This window comes from Fusarium fujikuroi, chromosome FFUJ_chr01 (assembly GCF_900079805.1).
Source record: "Fusarium fujikuroi IMI 58289 draft genome, chromosome FFUJ_chr01".
Classification (NCBI taxonomy): Eukaryota; Fungi; Ascomycota; class Sordariomycetes; order Hypocreales; family Nectriaceae; genus Fusarium; species Fusarium fujikuroi.
The window spans coordinates 6117585-6137292 of NC_036622.1; the positions used below are offsets into that span (position 1 = coordinate 6117585).

General features: G+C 48.3%; 7 protein-coding genes; 5 read left to right on the forward strand and 2 right to left on the reverse strand.

The window, feature by feature from the left end:
* Positions 1-60: 60 nt before the first annotated feature.
* On the forward strand, positions 61-1659 carry FFUJ_00165 (related to hexose transporter protein; the record flags this gene model as incomplete). XM_023573598.1 has 3 exons in its annotated part: positions 61-166; positions 220-1291; positions 1338-1659. The coding sequence occupies 3 exons, from the start codon at positions 61-63 to the stop codon at positions 1657-1659; spliced, it is 1500 nt and encodes a 499-aa protein (XP_023425292.1).
* A 286-nt stretch (positions 1660-1945) lies between these two features.
* FFUJ_00164 (uncharacterized protein) lies at positions 1946-2319 on the forward strand (the record flags this gene model as incomplete). XM_023573599.1 has 2 exons in its annotated part: positions 1946-2114; positions 2168-2319. 2 exons carry the CDS (start codon positions 1946-1948, stop codon positions 2317-2319), a joined length of 321 nt encoding a protein of 106 aa, XP_023425293.1.
* A 527-nt stretch (positions 2320-2846) lies between these two features.
* FFUJ_00163 (uncharacterized protein) lies at positions 2847-5836 on the forward strand (the record flags this gene model as incomplete). XM_023573600.1 has 4 exons in its annotated part: positions 2847-3184; positions 3235-3381; positions 3434-3881; positions 3932-5836. The coding sequence occupies 4 exons, from the start codon at positions 2847-2849 to the stop codon at positions 5834-5836; spliced, it is 2838 nt and encodes a 945-aa protein (XP_023425294.1).
* Positions 5837-6583: 747 nt separating this feature from the next.
* Positions 6584-7513, forward strand: FFUJ_00162 (related to haloacetate dehalogenase H-1; the record flags this gene model as incomplete). The annotated part of the gene is made up of 1 exon (XM_023573601.1): positions 6584-7513. One exon carries the CDS (start codon positions 6584-6586, stop codon positions 7511-7513), a length of 930 nt encoding a protein of 309 aa, XP_023425295.1.
* A 612-nt stretch (positions 7514-8125) lies between these two features.
* FFUJ_00161 (uncharacterized protein) lies at positions 8126-8653 on the reverse strand (the record flags this gene model as incomplete). Its single annotated transcript, XM_023573602.1, has 1 exon — positions 8126-8653. The coding sequence occupies one exon, from the start codon at positions 8651-8653 to the stop codon at positions 8126-8128; it is 528 nt and encodes a 175-aa protein (XP_023425296.1).
* A 1601-nt stretch (positions 8654-10254) lies between these two features.
* FFUJ_00160 (TY3B-TY3B protein) lies at positions 10255-16824 on the forward strand (the record flags this gene model as incomplete). Its single annotated transcript, XM_023573603.1, has 1 exon — positions 10255-16824. One exon carries the CDS (start codon positions 10255-10257, stop codon positions 16822-16824), a length of 6570 nt encoding a protein of 2189 aa, XP_023425297.1.
* Positions 16825-17725: 901 nt separating this feature from the next.
* FFUJ_00159 (uncharacterized protein) lies at positions 17726-19137 on the reverse strand (the record flags this gene model as incomplete). XM_023573604.1 has 2 exons in its annotated part: positions 17726-18929; positions 18986-19137. The coding sequence occupies 2 exons, from the start codon at positions 19135-19137 to the stop codon at positions 17726-17728; spliced, it is 1356 nt and encodes a 451-aa protein (XP_023425298.1).
* Positions 19138-19708: the final 571 nt, after the last annotated feature.

The window sequence follows — 19708 nt, forward strand, 5'->3', positions numbered from 1 at the left end:
TCTTTTTCTATTCCTTTCTGCTTACGAGAGTCAAAGTGGCCATAACCTTAAGCAGCCGATATGGGCAACGTCGCTGAAGTTGGCCATGGGCCGTCCCATCAACCATGGTGGAAGACAAGCCACTTGATCAAGCTCAACTCCATCATCCTATCACTCGTCCTCTTCTGTAAGTCCTCAACACAAACGCCCAAAATCTCCCACTAATCAACTTCTTCACAGCCTCAGCAAACGGCTACGACGGCGGACTCATGGGCTCCATCCTCGCCCTCAACACCTGGAACACATTCATGCACCACCCCACCGGCGCATATCTCGGCTGGATGACTGCAATCTACTGGCTCGGCAACGGCCTCAGCACGCCCCTCGCAGCATGGTGCTCCAACCGCTACGGCCGCAAACCAGGTCTCTACGCAGGCTACTTCTTCCTCATAATTGGCGTGGGCATGCAAGCTGGTGCGCCGAACGAGAAAGCCTTCACGTATGCCAGACTCTTCATCGGTTTCGCTGCTGGTTTCTTGGGAAATTCTGCGCCTGTGCTTATCAATGAGATCGCATATCCTTCGCACAGATCTATTGCGAGTGCGTTGTTTATGTGTGGGTGGTATGTCGGCGGTACGATCTGTGGATGGGTTACTTTTGCGTGTCGTGTTATTCCTAATGACTGGTCCTGGCGCATTCCTGTCCTGCTCCAGATCTTCCTGCCGCTCTGTGCTCTACCGGGTTTTCTGATGGCGCCCGAGAGTCCGAGATGGTATGTCAGTGTTGGACGACTGGAAGAAGCAACGGATGTCATTGCGAGGTATCATGCTGGCGGCAATAGGGATGATCCCATTGTGAGCACGCAGATGATGGAGATTGAGGCTGCTATCACGGCTGAGAAGGATGCGTCGAAGAGTGCCTCTTATCTCGATATGTTCAAGACCAAGGGAAACCGACATCGCTTGTTCATCTCGGTCACGCTCGGTTTTGTTGCGCAGTGGGCGGGCAATGGAGTTGTTTCGTACTATCTGCCTCTTGTCTTGACCTCGGTTGGTCTCAAGACTACAACTGAGCAGACCCTTATTTCGGCATGCCTCAACGTTTGGAATCTTCTTTGGGCTACTGCCGCAGCAGTCAGCGTTGATCGTCTTGGTCGACGATTCCTGTTCTTGACTTCAGCGACGGTCATGTTTCTGTCATTCGTTGTCGTCACTGCCCTCAGCGCATCTTTTGCCAAGTCTGGTGCTTCATCAGTGGGATTGGCTGTTGTGCCATTCCTATTCCTCTTCTTCGCAGGATACGACGTTGGACTGTAAGTTTCACTCATGTCTCGAGATGGTCACAGCTAACATATTTAGAACACCCTTCCTTGTCGCTTATCCTTGCGAGATCTGGCAATTCTCCCTCCGATCTCGCGGTCTTACGGTTGCTTGGTGCACAACCGTTGCGTCAATCTTCTTCAACAGCTTCGTCAACGCCATTGCTCTGGATGCGATTCAATGGAGGTACTATATTGTGTTTGCCGTGATTCTGTTCATCTTTATTTTCGTTGTCTACTTTACTTATCCCGAAACGCGAGGACACACGTTGGAGCAAATGGCGGTTATCTTTGATGGTGAAGATGCAGTGCCATCTCAGGCTGTTGCTCTGGAAAAGACTGATGTTGAGGAGAAGGAATAATGACTGGAATGTTGAGATAAGATAAGAGCTGTTAGTAATCAAAACAAGCATCGTCGATCGTCGATCTAATGACATGATCGGCGATTGATTGGTCGAGAGTGAATCTGACGTTTTAGGCTGCCGATGCTATCAATGACGTAAATGTGAGTGTATCATGTGCCCGGTCTCGTCGTAAGCTTGATTCCTCTCAAAAGGGCTTCTCTCCTCTTCCTTTCCCCTCTTCTTCTGTATCAACACTTTCTCTCAACGAAATCACCAAAGAATTCTGTAAAAAGTGACAGTCAAAATGCTCAACAACGCCGTCTTCGCCTTCCTCCAGGTTTGGCTTGCTACGCTTGCCTTTGCTGCCCCCATCGCTGACGAGGTCACCGTCACTGGCGCTGAGCCCTGGCACTACGGAACTGGTGGTGGAATTGTCGGTTTCATCGTTTTGGTCCTCGATATCCTTGTCTGGAGTGCGTATGCCCATATCTCCCTCATGTTTTTAATGGTGCTAACAAAGGTGCAGTCGAGGTCCTCCAGTCGAACCGCCCCGTCTCGCACAAGATCCTCTGGTGCCTTGTTGTCTTCCTCTTCCCCATCGTCGGAATGATCGTCTACTACCTCTTCTCCAACCGCAAGTCTCACATGCGCAACTCTGACTACACCCCCGTTCCCTAAATGCTTCGCGCATCAATTGACGACAGTCACGCGACAAGCAACAACAACACGACAAATGAACAAATGGGGCTGGGGAATGACGTCGGGGGAACGGGATTATGGAAGTGGGAACGGGAAACAGATAATTAGGTAGCGACTTGTTTTTACGGCAATGAATTGACGAAACATTTACTGGGGAGCTCCGAGTACGCCTTGTTAATGTGACAATTACCCATGGCCGTGACCATGGCTGTGTCATTCAGCCTGGCCAACATCAACTAGATTGAGTTTCTGCCTGTGTCCGTTCCCTGTTCGGAAGCAAAATAAATGCTGTTTCTGCCTTGACTGAGCAATTATCCTGGCTTATTCCATTTACTTACACAACCAACTGCATATGCACGTCTACGCGCGCGACAAGTGAAACACCAACATGGCGAAGCATTTCAGCCGGCCGCTTTTCAGGCCCAGGCGCCATGTACTTAGCAAAACCACGTCCATAATCACAAACGAATGTAATTCTCGTCGTAAAATATTTTTGCATTCTCAAAATGTCACCTAATCAGCGTGAGATTCAGCGACAGCTGATGAAGAAGTACAACATTGTTTTTGATGGACCAATTGACTCAATCGCCAACCCGCAATGGCCAAGCACTTACAACACGATATTTGATCATATCCGGCAACTTGGTAGAACTGATTACTCACAGTATCGTGAGAGTATATCGGCGGATTTTACAAAGTCACCATGGAGGTACCAGGTGCAGCGACGCGCGAAGCGCATCACGGAGAAAGCGAAGCTCTGCATTGAGAGTAGGAAGAATGAGAGTGGTTGGCGCTTGTCGCTTGAATCTGAGGTGATGGCTCGGTTTTCAGTAGAAATTGCCTGGTAAGTTCCTATCAAAGTCTTTTCCAATATTCTGGTTACTGATCAACTAGTCGCAATTGTCGCGGCCGTCTTTGGCGCTCCGAGCAAGAAGTTACTGCTACCAGTCAATCAGACGAGGATGACGCCAACTCTCTCAAGGCTCGGCAGAAGAGGCGACAGCCTTGCAACTGCAAGAACAATAATTTATCACGAGAAATGTACGTATATCCCATTATTATGCTCTTAAGTCATATTAACAGCGTCTCGCAGCCAAGAGCAAGGCATAAGCCCTCTATTTGACGACAGGGCTGAGGAAGCAATTATCTACTCCAACGAACTGCGAGCAGAGCTACCAAAGCGCGAAGATCGGCCCGATCGCGTTTACGGGCTTCAAGTCACCGAGAGACTATCTCGATTACTTCTTGCGGCTGAAACCGTGAGGTCCAGCCCATTCCGACAAGATGGCGATCCTCTTGTCTTTCCCTTCTTAGTGATAGAGGCCAAGTCCGAGAAGGGTTGCGACGCTTTCACCGATATCCAAGTCCAGACTGCCTTCGCCATCCGAGAGCTATTGTCCATTCAGGATCAATTAGCCCGATTGGCGGAAGAGGATACAGAATGGGATGCAGGTCCTCTTGTATGGTTTTTGTCTTACAAGGGTGAGCAATGGAGAGTGTGTGCTGCCTACATTCATGATCAAAATGGCAAGACATCTTATGTAAGTATAGCTTGTCTCAGCCTGAAAGTTTTATCTGACTCGTAGTCTAGCGCGTGGTTCGTCTTTGGAGTGGTGGTGTAGACTCACTGGACAGTGCGCTGCAGCTCCTTCTTATCGTCGACTACATCGCAGACTGGGCTCGGGACATCTATCGAGAAGGAATCGCCCGCAGCTTAATGAAGCTTGCTTCTCACGATACTCAGAGCCTAGTACGGGATGCCGATATCTTTTCCTTGGCGGGAAATGTCAAAGAGTGGGCTTGCAGCAGTCCCGAAGCAAGTGAGGCTGGCGCAAGTCAATCATTTCAGGACCCTCTTCGCGAGTTCGACTGCTGCGGCGGTATTTTGCGGGATTCGAGATTTGTCCGCAGCAAGTTCATTGAACTTATCATCACCGAAGAAAATGTTGAGCAATTCCTTCAAACTGGCGCTACCACTGGCGACACAATGAGGCTCGCCGCTCATCTACTCAACTCCATCAGAGACTCAGTCCGGGTAAAAGGGGGAGTGCTAAATGAACTCGAACTTTTATGGACTGACTGTGATCGCAACCTATCAAATATCTCTTCCCCAGATGAGGTATTCTACGTCGTGGCGACATCTGTATTCTACCTCACACCGTACTTTGATCAGACGAGAGAGCTCAGTTATGTTGCGGTGTCAGAATCACTCATCCTAGACCTCGCTAAGATTGCCCGGTTCCAGGATCCATCGAAAAGACTTACTAAGATCCCTAGAGTTGATTCATTAGCTGTGTTTGGAGAACTACTGAAGACAACGCCTCGAGCTAACGTATCTGCTTGCATCTCAAGACTATGTCTCGTCACTGGCTCAATCTCAAAACTCAAGAATGGCAAGAGCCCATCTACATGGGCCATGCTCCCTCTGGAAGTAGAAGACAGAGACTATAGTACTGTCAGGGAAGCGGTCGTTAAGACATGCAAACGGCCTGAGGCAAGGGAGTTTCTCTGGGATATTTACTCAAAGCACAGAGTGGGGAGAAATGAACCCAGTAGCTCAATCTTCAGAATCTCGTCATCTATGGATGAATTGGCGAACAGTACAAAAAGCCTTGAGGAACAGTATAAGTTCTCGAAGTTCAGCTGGCGATGGAGTCATTACGCAGATGCGTCATTCTTTGGTGATAATATGGAACTTCTCTTTGCTACGACAGAAAAGAACTGTTTTGGAAATGAGTGGACACCAGGGTTCTGCATTTTTGTTCTGGACTCATCTGTCGCAAAAAGTGGCATCAAGGCCAGCAAGATCTTATCACCGCAAAAGAAGTTTGCAGAACCGATATTCTACCATAAGAAGGCCGGCTCGTTGCGAGGTTGGAATTATAACAACGACGCTAATTTTGTGTCTGGCAACCTCAAACCGAAGTGTCAAAGGCTGGCCAAAGACTTGAGCCAGGATCGCGCATTCTCCTCAGACCATTCAATGACGAAATGGGACCTCTTAACAACAGGTTGGAAGTCGAAAATCGAGACAGATGAAGACTTTGAGTTTTCTCCCGACAGGCCTTTCAGGAGGCGGTCATACCATTACTCTCTCAGGGAAGCTCTAATATGCGACAAGAAGGAGACGAATCTGCTTCCACAACAAGATCTTATAGTAATCGAGGACGACGAAGAAACAGAAGTGGACTCAGAAAAGCCTCAGACTACTAGTCTCCAGACTGGTAGATCTGAGTCTGCATCTAAAGATACAGCCAAAGCCGACACTGAAGCCGAGAACGAGGAGAACCACGATGCCAGTCCCAGTATGCCTGAAGAGAAGGGAAAGAAAAGACCGATAGACGCTGTTGAGCGAGTTGATGAGACTGAAGCTTCAACACATCTTGCTCGAAAGACCAGACACCAGGAGTCATTGGGTGAGATAACATGTAGGCAGTCAGCTGTGGACACGGAATTGGAGAAGCCTCAGATAGAGCTGGGTGTAGCATCTTGTTGATAGACTTGAAGAGCAAACAACATACAAGGAATTCAAAATACTAAATTCTCTGTGCTGGTTTGAGCTCCCAGCCATAAGCTTTCACTGGAAATATCACATCTAGCTCATAACTTGTGTTGAGCAAGGTATTTGACGGGTACCGAGCCTGAACGATCAAACCACCGAACAAAGAAGGGTCAGGTGAGTTCGACTTATATTGACATGTAGCCTCGCCTATTCCGCTGTAAGTACCGTATTCACATTGAGGACAATGAACTACCGAGCATGAGTTGTAATTTGATAGGCCTTCATGTGATATTTATAAACATATTATTTCACTTTATCTATTTTAAGCATTTGGAGAGTTACCTAACTGGGTGACTGACCCTCTTGCTTAATCATCAGTATCTAATGAGACCGTTTTAGGTACAGGTATAATCGGAAATTTTTTATCCACACCGGCAGGGCTCTTAGCTCATAAAGGAAACAAGTATGTCCTATAACCTATATATTTTAAGAACTCATCTATAGTAATGAACGGAAAGAATGGGCATGTATCCTTTTTTAATTGAGTTGTACAGATTACGACTTCTAGAGCTAGGTACTGTAAGCACATTTTGCACTAACACAGTTTTGACCCACTCCAAAGACACCGAGGTCCTCGGATAAGCCCAGCTGGGTAAAAAGTATATCATAAGCTCAATTCGGTGAATTATATCAATACCACCTATTTTTTATGCAGCACACTGAAAGTTTTGTTGACCAACAATGGCTTCCGATCTTTTCCCAAGCTTCACGCGCCAATGTATCAAGACCTCAGATGGTGTTCCCATCTTTGTCCGCACCAAGATTGACTCTACAAAGCCCCCGCTTCTCCTCCTCCACGGTTTCCCTCAGACACACGTCGAGTATCACCGTGTCATACCCTCCCTTCTCCCTCACTTTAGTATTATTCTCTTAGATCTCCGTGGATATGGCGAGTCAGCCACCGTTCCAAGCACCAACGGATCCGGCTATTCCAAGCGGCTAATGGCCAACGATTGTATCTCCGTCGTGTCACAGCTAGGATACGATAAATTCCTCCTCGTTGGACATGATCGTGGCGCCAGAGTAGCGTACCGCCTAGCATTTGATCATCCTGAGGCAGTCTCAAAGGTGGTCGTAATCGACATCATCCCGACCGCAGCAAAGTTCCAAGGGTTTGGGGATGTCACCGCTGGGCTGAAAGCCTATCACTGGCTTTTTCTCGCTCAACCTGATCCTTTCCCCGAAACCATGATTCAAGGAGCGGATAATGGCAAGCACTACTTGGAACATACCTTAGCCAGTTGGACGAGGAAAAAGACACTTGAGGACTTTGACGAGAGGGCGCTCGAGGAGTATAGAAAGGCGTACTGCAACGAAACGAGAATCCATAGTACCTGTGAGGATTACAGAGCTGGGGCATTCCTGGACAAGGCCTACGACGAAAAGGATGTGCAGGAGGGAAATAAGATACAGGCTCCCATGTTGGCCATTTGGGGCAACGCGGGAGTATCTGCCGAGTCATTGCAAAACAAGCCAGAAGGGCCCCTTGAAATCTGGCAGAAGTATGCCCACAATGTATGTGGCAAGGCGTTGGAGTGCGGGCACTTTATTCCCGAAGAGGATCCAGAAGGTCTAGCGGAAACACTGATACCATTTCTCCTGCAGGAGTAACTAAGAGACTTAACATCTTATACGCTCTTCTCCTATAACAGAACAACAAAGGGAGGAAAGGTCTATAAGAACGGTGGATAAACCAAACAAGGCTGAGTCCTCAGCGGATTGAGAACGGCGAACTTGTCAGGAGCGGGGGGTCACCTAGGCCCTGACCCAATCAATCCGTATGGCGCACTCGATACGGCGCGGAGTGACTTCTGTCGGTGCGAAATTTAGCGTAAGTACCACAGATCCATTAAAAACGTGCCGCTTATTCTGTTAAAACCGCAGAATAACCAGTCAAAGAATCGTGAATTTTATTTAATTTACTATATAAAGTATTTTGCCAGAAAATCAGTATAGAAAATATTATCTATAAGTATATAAGACTGCTACTTATTATAAATAAGTGGAAGTTTAGTTTGTTTTAGTATGGAGTATTCTATGTAAGGTATAATACATCTTTTAGCTGAAAGTCTGAGGCAGTCTCAGCGTTGAGATCTCTTGCCTTGAATGATATAGTAATACCCTTTAAGAATCTCTGGCCACCACCCTGGACCATATATGGTTATCCAAGATTTATAATGGGGACGGCACCATATATCTCAATTCTCTAAAACAGAGGTTCCTTCACAGGTCCTGGTCTAGCCTATACAGTAGCGTGATACCAAAAGACCCATCGTCGGCCCCCTCCCCTCTCCTAAGACCCGCCGCCTGATCAGCAGAGATTCTTGCAACGGCCGTCTCGCTACCGAGTGCCAGGTTGGCGTGATTGAAATCGATGTTCGTGCCGCCGCGGACCTGTAGGCGGACGTTGATTTCAGCATGCGTCGGCAGGTTGTAGCGTGTGCCGATTGACGCAGTCACCTCCACGGCACCCGTGGTGTCGGTTCGGACAAAGACAGTGACCTGGGTGTCTGGGGTGTCATAGTAACGCCCGGTGACTGTCGAGGGAGGGGCGCGGAAGTTGAAACGGTTCGGGTTATTAGGCGCGCCGCGGTTAAAGGGGTTACAGAAGGGCCAGCACCAGCTGCCTCCGGCCCGACGCGCGACACCAAAGCCGCTGGCAGTGCCCACGGGAGAGGCGGATGTTAGATGGGCGCCGATCAGGATAACAAAGAGGGTGCAGAGGCTGCGGAAGAATTTTAAAGAGTGCATCTTGTGTGGTTGAAAGGGAGCGATGAGATTAAGCTAATATCGATCTATACTGGCTGGTTTTTGAAAGGAAATCCAGAAAGGGCTATTACATGGCTTAAATACCTGTCTGTAATGTTGGCCTATCCTGTACTCAGTCTTAAAATATAACTGCCCGGTAAATAACCTTTTTACTATTAAAATAGAGTTGATGCTACATATAAAACCGTTATATATATCTAAAGTAAGTTTATATATCGTTTTACTTACTGTTATTTATTATAAAAGTAAGACAGTGCAGGGTGCTGTAGAAGTATAAAAGTGAGCTAGATTATACCGAAAGCTTATATTACTATAGAGAACTTGCTTTACTATAAAGTAAACTTTTGTAGCTGAAGTATATATAGCTAGCTTTAATGAATACGAGCGTATGGGAAATTATGTTATACACCTTCCCTTTTAAGCTGGCAATACTTCAGTTTACAATTAAGCTTTCAGCTAATTAGACTGAATGGCAGTGATGCGTGAGAATCCTGACTAGCGGGATAATAGTTAATCCGGGCCTTGGTGTTGTCCTAACAACCCCACGGCCCACCTTCAAATAAACCTGCATACCTCTTCGAATACCATCACCTTGTGACCAAGGGTGATTTGGTATCAAATGGTAGCAGCTACAAAAGATCTCTAGCGACTGACCATCCATAATCAGCGCTTCAACCACCATTAACGACCTCCGAGCCCGCTGAACGCGTTTCTGACGTCTTCAGCACCACCAAATTCACCACTCAATAACCTCAATCACTATCATCTACACAAGCGCTATCAAAGGCATCACCAAAAGCATACATCACGCCTGAAAATCAACAATCATTCAATCAACTTGAAAGTCCTGATTGGGAAGTCATTATCGCGTGCGCGCGCGTATGATCCCTGATCCCTGATCCCTACCTTGTGTGGTCACGTCACAAAAAAGCAAAAATCACAAAAAACAACATCTTTCATTAAATTCGAACCCACAACCTTTAGCTTTTCCGGCATTTACCCGAGAAAGCACGATCCACCTCGCGTAATCACTAGCGCGCACAACCCACAATCATCTCTGTCAACGCGCTCTCTCGCGAAGTTGACCCACTCACACGATAACCTCACTTTTCTTCGAAACAATCAGCCTTTTCTATTCCAGATTACCAATATCACAAAAAAAAAGGCCCCCTAGCCGCATTCACTTAGGTCTACTACTTGGTTGCGGAAAATCTCTGTGAGATACTGAGCGGGATAAATCCATCAGCCGTCTGACATTTGCGGGCAAGACCCTCTAAGTAGTACACCAGGACGAAACCGAGGCCAGGAGGTGCGAGATAGCTTGGGTGAGCGGTGCAGTATTCGGTGCAGGGCGGCGACCCCTCGTGGTTGTCAGACAGGGAAGAGCCACTATCCCGTTAGACTACCACCTCTCGGCACATTACATCTCTGCGTTGCTCGAAGTGATTGATGCAACCACGGGTTATATACCTTTCGACGTAGTCACTGTACACCCTTGATTGATACGTCATTCGGTATCGCCTTTTCGTAGCTCTGCGCACTTGAGTCTTTTTGAAGGCTATTGCAACTGCATTTTCGCTGCGATGGCTCGATCCAATTATGGTGACGGTCCTAATGACCCTACGGGCCAAGGATATGACGCAGCAACAAACTCTCAACCACGACAACAAGAGGAGCATTTCAATGACTCTGAGGACGATCAACGTTATGATGCACCACCTTCATTCTTGTCGCAACGACCTCAAGGGCGTGGCAATGCTCGACCCGCTCGTGACGACGAGTCTGGCGACGACAATGAGGATGGATTTGAAGCTCCACAATCGCGACGACATGGACGACGATCAATCCTCTATAATCCTCGTGAAGTAGAAGAAGACGTTATTCAACAGATCGAACAACATCAGAGAATTCTGGCATGGGGAGTACGCTTCTGTCGAATGATAGAAGAGTATTACTGCATTGAGGCAGCCAATACCTTCACTATCTGGGACTCAGACACTGCGAATGTGATGCGTCAAATGCTATCTCGACAAATCTTCAAATCGTCAATAGCCAACAGACTGGTGGCACTACCTCGAGCTCGTGTCTCTCATCTTAAGTATCTTCCGTGGTGGCGAGAAGAATGTGCTAAGGCATATGAATTATATCAATTTGACGATCAAAATCAGGCAAAACTGATTACAGTGCGACGACCAAATGATACGCTTTCCGCTCCAGCTTCTGCGCCGCGAGTTCCTGTTCCTCAAGACAATATGTCGGAAGGATCCGATGATGACAGCGCCTCTCGACGACATCGAGGAGCGACGGTAGACACTACCCAATCTACAGGCGATTTGAGTAAGAAGATCCGAAAGGAGACGCTCGGCATCTTCGATCCGGACAATCCAGATGACAAGGATAACCAAGGACTTATTACTACCTCCTCAGGCAAGACTATTTACACAGATGTCTTTATGTTCTGCGAGCACCTCTCAGTATTCAAGCGATTTGGCGAATACAGTCTTACGGACTACTACGTCGGGATGCTGTCCGGCAAAGCAAGTGCTTGGCTTATGTCTGAGTTGGACAGTCCCAGTCGTAACCGACTCCTTAACCTTCCTATCACTGAGTTCGGTTGTAAGCTTACCGAGCGGTTCAAGCGTCCAGATACAGATATTCTGAACGAACTTCACTCCTCACGCTACACTCCCAAGGTCGCCGCACGTGGGATCACACTCGCCCAGTGGGCTCAGCGAAAGGCCGGTCTTGCTAAGCAGATCGGACATACGCAAGATAGCACCATCATTACAACACTGTTCAACAAGATTGACATTGAGATTCAACGATTTCTTACGTATCCCAGTGAAAACACATCACTGACAAGCTTCATTAGACAGTGTGAGCAGCGCCGAACTACAATTGAACAATTCTGTCGCTCCAACGATCGAGGGGACAGAAATGATCAGCGATACAAGTCTGGCTATTCCTCAAGCCGTGACAAAGGAAGTCGATCCGATCGACGCTCTCACGACGAGTCCTCCAGCTCACGACGACGCGATGACTACGATCGATCGAAACGAGATGACCGATACCGAAGCGACAGACCATCGCGGTCGTATACAGACGCCAGGAAGAGCGACGATAAACATGGCGAGCGCCGTCACGACGGCAATCGTAATCGACATACTCATTCGCGAGACAATGACTATATGCGTAAGGATGTCAAGGAGGAAAAGAAGGTCCATTGGGAACGGAAGTATCCTGTCATGGAAGAAGAAGATGAACTCGGGCCGGACAAAGTCGACACCGATGGCGACAGCGAGAGTGTCTGCTCATCGCGATCTACATCCTCTGAAGAGGCGTATCTGACTTACATGACTGGAAACACATCTCATCTCGACGGTCAGAAGGAGCTGTTTTGCGGTACCTGTCAGCGATCCTTCCCATCCCGAGCCGTTCTTTGGGAACATAGCCTCGCCAGAACCTGCGTCAAACCAGCTCAGCTGGCTGGAGAGCAGGCACCCGCCAAGTCCAAACGGTGCAATCATTGTCGCCGGGATTTCCTGTCTCGGAACAGGCTTCATCGACATCTCAAGACCGGTTGCGCATCTCAGATGATGACGGCATCCGAGTCTGGAAACGCTCTTCAGGTTAACGAGACGACAGTCACATCCGCAAACGAGACGTCAGCGCGTGCTCATCATCAACCACAGGTCTGCGAAGTCGACGGCAATTACACGCATCTCAAATTCGACGCAATGAGCTCTCCGGGAGGAGAGACAGTTTCTGTCTGTGCCGATACGGGTTGCGGGAAACCTGTCATCTCCAGAGAATGGCTTCAGACTCTGGATCATACTATCGAACAAAAGACACCTGTCTTCATCCGAGGAGTCAACGACAAAGTCGGAAAGCCTCACACTGAATGGGCAACCTTTACCTTTTACGTCAATGGTCTCGACAAGAATGGCGCAGACGCTGGGCTCGCAGAATACACTTGTGGCGCCTGGGTTCAAGATGGAATGCCGTCATCCTCTCCAAGAGCATTGCTTGGGAACGGATGGATGGCTCCTTATGGTATCAATGTCATGACAACAGATAGACGTCTTCACTGCACAAGTCTCGAAGACTTCTATATCCCATTCACCATCTCTCAGCTCTCTCGTCGAGTCAGCCGTCGCGTCATCGTGGCACGACCAACGACAGTACCTGCCGGACAGACACGTCTTGTCCCGGCATCGTGGAAGGAAGTCCCCAAGGGAAGAACGTTCATGTTCAACGGCTGCGTTGCGGAAGCCTCTGATGCGCTCATCAGCTCAGACACGGCTCCTGGCGTGGTAATCGTCAACAATTCCGATAAGGACATTACCTTTCAGAGAAAACAGAAGCTGGGAAACATCGAGGAATGTGAGGAAGACGAAATGTACTTTTCCAGTACATGGAAGGCCGCTGCCCTCGCCCTGCTGGCAACAGCCGGTATGGCGACCACAGGGACATCAGGGGGTGCTATAGATGTCGCAAACGTCAAGATCTCATCAGAGATCGATCTCACACCAGAAATCAGCGCTGTGGCAACTGGAGAGATCGTCCCTCGGGCTATAAATACTCCTCAAGTCTCCATTTCTGGGATGGACAATGATTACACCACCACAAACGCAATACGAGATGTGGGAAGCGCCATCCTTGAAGACATCAAGGAAGCGGAATTGCCGTATAAACAACAGAAGAAAAACAAGAAAAAACAACCGCTGTCAAAGGTCGCAGAACTTCTCAGCAACCAACCAGCTGCCTCAGCGGCAACCGGCTCAGCTCTCCCTCTCATCGGGGAGCCAGAGGCGACGGTTTCAGAATCAGTGCCGACAACACCTTACGTCCCGTATCAAGTACATGTGCAGAAGCAACCCAATCTTCCCGAGATTGTAACTCAGGATGGAATTCACATCTACGACGACGGATCCGGCTTCGCACGACAAGCTCAAGACCTCTGTGCCAAGTACGCTACTCTGTGGATCGACTCGGGACTCATTCACGTACCTGAGGACAAGCTGATGACTGTACCTCTCGTGGACAACTGGCACGAACAGAGAGTCTCCCAAAGACCTTACGCCTGTGGACTCAAGGATCGCAATCTTATCGATCAAATCTTCGACAGACTTCATGATCAGAAGCGGATGGAATGGGTCACAAAGCCCACGCCCTTTGCCGCTCCTGTATTTGTCGTCTGGAGAATCGTCGACGGCAAACCCAAAGGGAGAGCCGTAGTTAATTTGAGAGCACTGAACAAGGTAACGATTCCCGATAGCTATCCATTACCGAGACAAGAAGATGTCATCGCCGCATTGAGAGGAGCGACACACATCTCGGCGATTGATGCCTCATCGTTCTTCTTTCAGTTCGGGGTAGCACTGGAGCATCGAGACAGATTCACGATCACAAGTCATAGAGGCTTGGAAAGGTCTACTGTTGCTCCAATGGGCTTTTGCAATTCGCCGGCATACGCTCAACGCTATATGGATAGGCTTTTACGTCCGTATCGGAGTTTCTGTCGTGCCTTCATTGATGACATTGTGATCTTCTCAAAGTCTGCCGCTGAGCACGCTCGACACATGGATACTCTGTTTAGACTGTTTGTCTCGAAGAACTTGTCTATCTCTCCGACGAAGAGCTGGATTGGTTATCCAAGCGCTCAAGTGTTGGGATTTCGTGTCGACGCCCTTGGTCTCTCTACAACGGCAGAAAGAGTCGCAGCCTTTGCTAAACTGAAGTTTCCACGGCAGCTTGCTGCTCTTGAGCAGTATATCGGGGCTACCGGATACATTCGACATCTTATTCCCTATTACGCCAAGATCATGGAGCCTCTACAGAAGCGCAAGGTTGCGCTGTTGGCAGAAGGAAGAAGAACTGACAAGATTGTTGACGGAAACAGAGGCAAAAGAAAGTCATACACCAAGAACACATACTACGATCCCACTCCAGCGGAGAAGATTGCCTTCCAGACGATTCAGGAGCAGATCGCATCTGGTCGAGGATTGGTTCATCTTGATCCCAAGAAGCGTCTTTTTCTTCAACTGGATGCCAGCATTCAGAGGGGATTCGGAGCCGTTCTCTACCACGTCAAAGATGGATACATTTGGAAGGAGGGGACACAGATCCCATCTAATGTAGTTATGCCTATCTGCTTCATCAGCCGAACTCTGTCTGGGGCTGAGACTCGATATGGACCTACAGAGCTGGAGATGGCAGCGCTCGTCTGGGCAATGAAGCGACTTAAGGCGCATGTCGGATCATCAGAGGGATCACTCACAGTCTTCACAGATCATTCAGCGACAAAGCAGATCGTGGAGAAGACAACTCTTGATACAACTAGCACCGACAGAGCCAATCGACGTCTCGTCAACGCTTCTATCTACCTCTCGGAGTATGATCTGCGTGTCTTTCACATTCCTGGAAAAAAGAACTTTATCCCTGATGCTCTTAGTCGTCTTGAAGCTCCAGAGACCGATGAGAATGTTGAGAGACTTCGCCCTGACTACACCGCGCTTGATGATGTGTGTGTGGGCGTGGAATCGCTGATGTCTCAAGAGACAAGAGACAAATTCATTCAAGGATACATTGACGATGTCAAGTATCTGCCTATTCTCAAGATGATTCTTGGAGCAGATGATAAGCCGGTCGACGCCAACCGACTGAACGGCGAGGACGCCGTTTCTGCTTCAAAGCGCGGCGTGCCTTTTGCTCTGAAAGACGGACTACTATATCATGAGCAAACCGACGGATATCTTCGACTCTGCGTTCCACACGCCATGATTGATGAAATCCTGAAGATGGCACACGACGATCAACATCACTTCGGCACGGAGAGAATGACAAGAGAACTGTCAGGATTGTCAATCCATAACCTGACCACAAGAATTCGCAAGCATATTCATGGATGCAAGACATGTTGTCTGGGACAGACAGATCGTCAGCAAAGAATCGGTAACTATATGCCAATTCGTCCTCCTGTCACACCAATGCATACAATCGCGATTGACTTCATCACCGATCTTCCGCCAGTCCCTTCTGCTGGGAGTCCATGGGCCATCTCAGGATTTGATCTCTACGATCAGCTTATGACGGTCACTTGCGCGGCAAGCAAACGATGTCTTCTTGTGCCTGGATACTCTACGTATACTGCTGAGGATTGGGCAATCGCGTTGTCAAGACAGCTGCTTCTTGCTGACTGGGGCATCCCCAAGGTGATCATCTCTGATCGTGACAGGAAGTTCACTTCTGCATTCTGGCGAAAGCTGTGGGAGGTGTTTGGCTGCAAGCTCGCAATGACTACTGCATATCATCCTGAAGCGGACGGTTTATCTGAACGGAGAAACCAGACGGTGGAAGTCGCGCTGCGCTTTCATTATATCGAGTATCCTCTCTCCGACTGGTCCCATATTCTTCCGGCACTTCAATGGAATCTCAACGGAGCTCACAATGCAGGAACCGGGACAAGCGCGCACGAATTCATTTATGGCTTCAAACCTATGAGCGCTCTTGACACAGTGACGCCCATGGAGGATGTCGCAGATCTTCCTTATCTTCGAGAAGTTACTCGCAAGGAAGCACGACTGGCAATGGATTTCGCGGCAATGAAAGGAAAGCGTTGGTACGACGACAAGCATCGCCCCATCACCTTGAAACAGGGAGATCGGGTATATCTACGACTTCACGATGGATATCATCTTCCCGGCAAACCTTCCAAGAAGTGGTCCCAGCAGAGAACAGGTCCTTTTCTCATTAAACGAGTCGTTAACGACTTAGCCTACGAACTGGAAATTCCAGAGCAGTGGAAGATACATCCAGTAATCTCCATCAAGCATCTCGTTCCTGCTCACGCCAATGACCACATTGACGAGCAACCTGGTCCTGTGGAGGGCGAACCAGTCGACGAGAATCGCTACGAAGTTGACTTCATCGTTAAACGGGAGGTGCGAAGACGAGGAAGAAATGCTACACCCTTTGAAGGATTTCTCGTGCGATGGAAAGGCTGGGGTCCCGAACACGATCAGTGGGTGAAGACTGCTGATATGGATGAAGAACTGGTGGAGTCGTTCCGCAAGAAGCATCCAGAGCAGTTTAATGACGAACCACTGCGAAAAAGCGGTCGGAAGAAGCGAATTCCAGCGAAGCTCGCTTGAATGGATTGATTGATTATGGAATTGTATTATTTGGAGTTATCTGACAAAGCCGAGGACGGCTGGAAAGGTCCTTTTGAGGCCGGCTGTATGATGCGTGAGAATCCTGACTAGCGGGATAATAGTTAATCCGGGCCTTGGTGTTGTCCTAACAACCCCACGGCCCACCTTCAAATAAACCTGCATACCTCTTCGAATACCATCACCTTGTGACCAAGGGTGATTTGGTATCAGGCAGGCTTTAGTTAATTTATATTATATAGATAATAAATAAGTAGAACAAGCTGGAGTAACAAAATTCCAATCTTTAGAACAGTAACTAACAGAGACCTATAATTAATTAAAATTAATTGCTATATTGTTCTGTAAATATTATAATAACTATTAGATATATTCTTGCATTATGCCCTCTTTGCATGATGGCACGATTTGCCCTTTGCTTATGTATCTATATATATTTAGTAAGATACTTCTACTACTTTTTATACTGTCATGTTTCCTTTTGCCTTGCTGGTTACCAAACTAATTATTTAAGTTTCTAGCAGAGATTTAACTGCCTGCCTAAAAGATCGTATTCTTTTACCAGGTAATGTTAGCCGCACCAGTAATAAACGGCGCCATGGCTGGACCACTACCGTAGTAGAGCCATCATTTTCCATGTCAAGATATCCAAGATGTATGAATGGTTTGGGTTAACTGAGCATATCAGCGGAGCTCGGGTCCTGTGCTTAATCTCCCCGTGGCTGCACAACTCGGGGAAGTCATCCCCACCCCATAACAACGTGTATGGAACATTGATCCCAAGTGCAATTAGCTATATACCTTAGGTACTCGATACCAGAACACGTGCTTAGTTAGGTCGAGAATATGTTGCAATGTAATGAAATAACTAAAGTAAATTCTTCTATCGTCCTCCCCACCCAACGAGTTCCTCATGGCACCTCTCCCATCCGTCAAAATACGGAAATCTATAATCGCCTCCAATTTTCGACTTTGCGGATCTGGCGAGATACTCAAGAATCATGTTTCCCCATAACCAACTCAATGCACCCTCACCCGGATGCGTACCATCTTCATACCAGTTCCCCATGAGACTAATGATGCGACCCCATTCAAAGACTTCATGTCCATACTGCTCTGCCAAAGCGCGTCCAAGACGGTCCATCTCAACTACCATGATGTCCCCTGATCCAGTCTTCTGGTGATACGTTAGACTACGCCACATCATAGGCGTGTCTGGAAACTCTCTGATGAGCATCTCGGCATACTTCTTGGTGCGGGCCAAGAAGAAGTGCAGTTCGTCCCAGACCATTTTCCTGTGTCTTGCGTTGAGAGTGACGTTCTGCCCTTCGTGGAGCTTCTGTCCACCGACTTGGAAGCCTCGCTGATCCCAGAGCCCATTCTGCCATAGGATAAGATCAGGTCTGCCATTGGGACCGCGGATGTCTCGCTCATGTGGTTGCCAGAGCTCTTCCCAGCGTCGCTCAAAGGGGATGATGCGCATTTGCTTATACCAGAACCATTCGGGCCTGTAAGTAAAGCCACCTGCTGAGTGGAAGGCAGTGAATGTCAGGTTGAATGCCGGGATGTGGCAGACACCCATGGGCCACTGCTCTATCTCATGAAGCTTGGGGAAGACCATGTCGTGGCCGAACTCGTGGCAGACGTATCTGGCTGCTCGCCTGTCGACAGAGTCGCCGAATGATACGACTCGGCGGCCCCAGAGCCAGCCAAACTCAGCATCGTTTCTCATTCTGTGGTAGTCTTCTGATGTTGCGTTGGTGATATGCGCCATCGCTTCCTGTCGACGCTTATTCTCTTTGACCGCTAGCTTCATCCATTCTATAGGTATATCTGATCCTTTGAAGAATGTTCGTGGGACATCCGTATCGTTGAAGATGAGATCTCCTCCTGTGTGAGGATACTCTGCAGTTTCGGGATCCTCAGAGTTGAGAAACTTGTCTGTAAACGGCAACCATCGTGTCTCTCGGTATCTTTCTGTTTCTGCTGGGACATAGAGATACCCGGGGCGACGGTAGGGGTCTTTGCAGTTGCCGAATTTCCCCTCTTTGGGATCTGCGTCAGCTGTAGTTTGTGGAGCTGCGGAACTGTTGTCGCGAGTGGTTAGTAACACCCGGGGCCATGTGTTCATCTTGGTACTTACTCGCTGCAGAACTCTGCTGCTTTTGCATGTGCGTAGTCCAAAGGCGACTTGATCGAATCGGTGTAAAATGCAAAAAGAAGGAAGAACAAAAAGACAATACCTGTCGATAGAAACCACAGCTTGTATGCTGGACCCGCAGTAGCCACAGCCATTGTGACGGATAGTGAGCTCTTACGAGAGGAACAAACGGACAAGCCTCAATATGATGAGGAGAGGGCATGGCTTCAAATAGCCGAATGATTCAACGCAAGGGATGAAACAACCTTCTTTTTAGAGCCAGGTCCTGGAATGGAGATAAGCAGGGCTGAACCATTATTTCCAGCCACCAACGCCACTGGACCGATATCCTAATTGATTGCACTACGAAAGGGAAACTGTTCTCAGCGGGCAAGAAAACAGCGAACCTTACTGTGGGGTGTCCAAATAAACTGAGCAAAAGTCATCCTAAGTTTGTACTCAATTTAGGCTTAACTTATGCCAACTTACCTAAATCTTTTTGTCATTTAGGGTCGAGATGCTAAGTTTTCTTTCCTCCCCTAGACTGGGCGAACAAAAGATGAGAAATGCGCCACCAGTATTCGCCTGAAACAGTCAATTTACCCCTTGAGAAACGTTGTCGCTTGTGATCTGCGACCCCTTGCAGCCGCCTTCGACCCTGACATTATGGGCTCACGCTAATTGGTGGAGCGGGGAATGCATGCCCCTTGTGGCTTACAACATGGG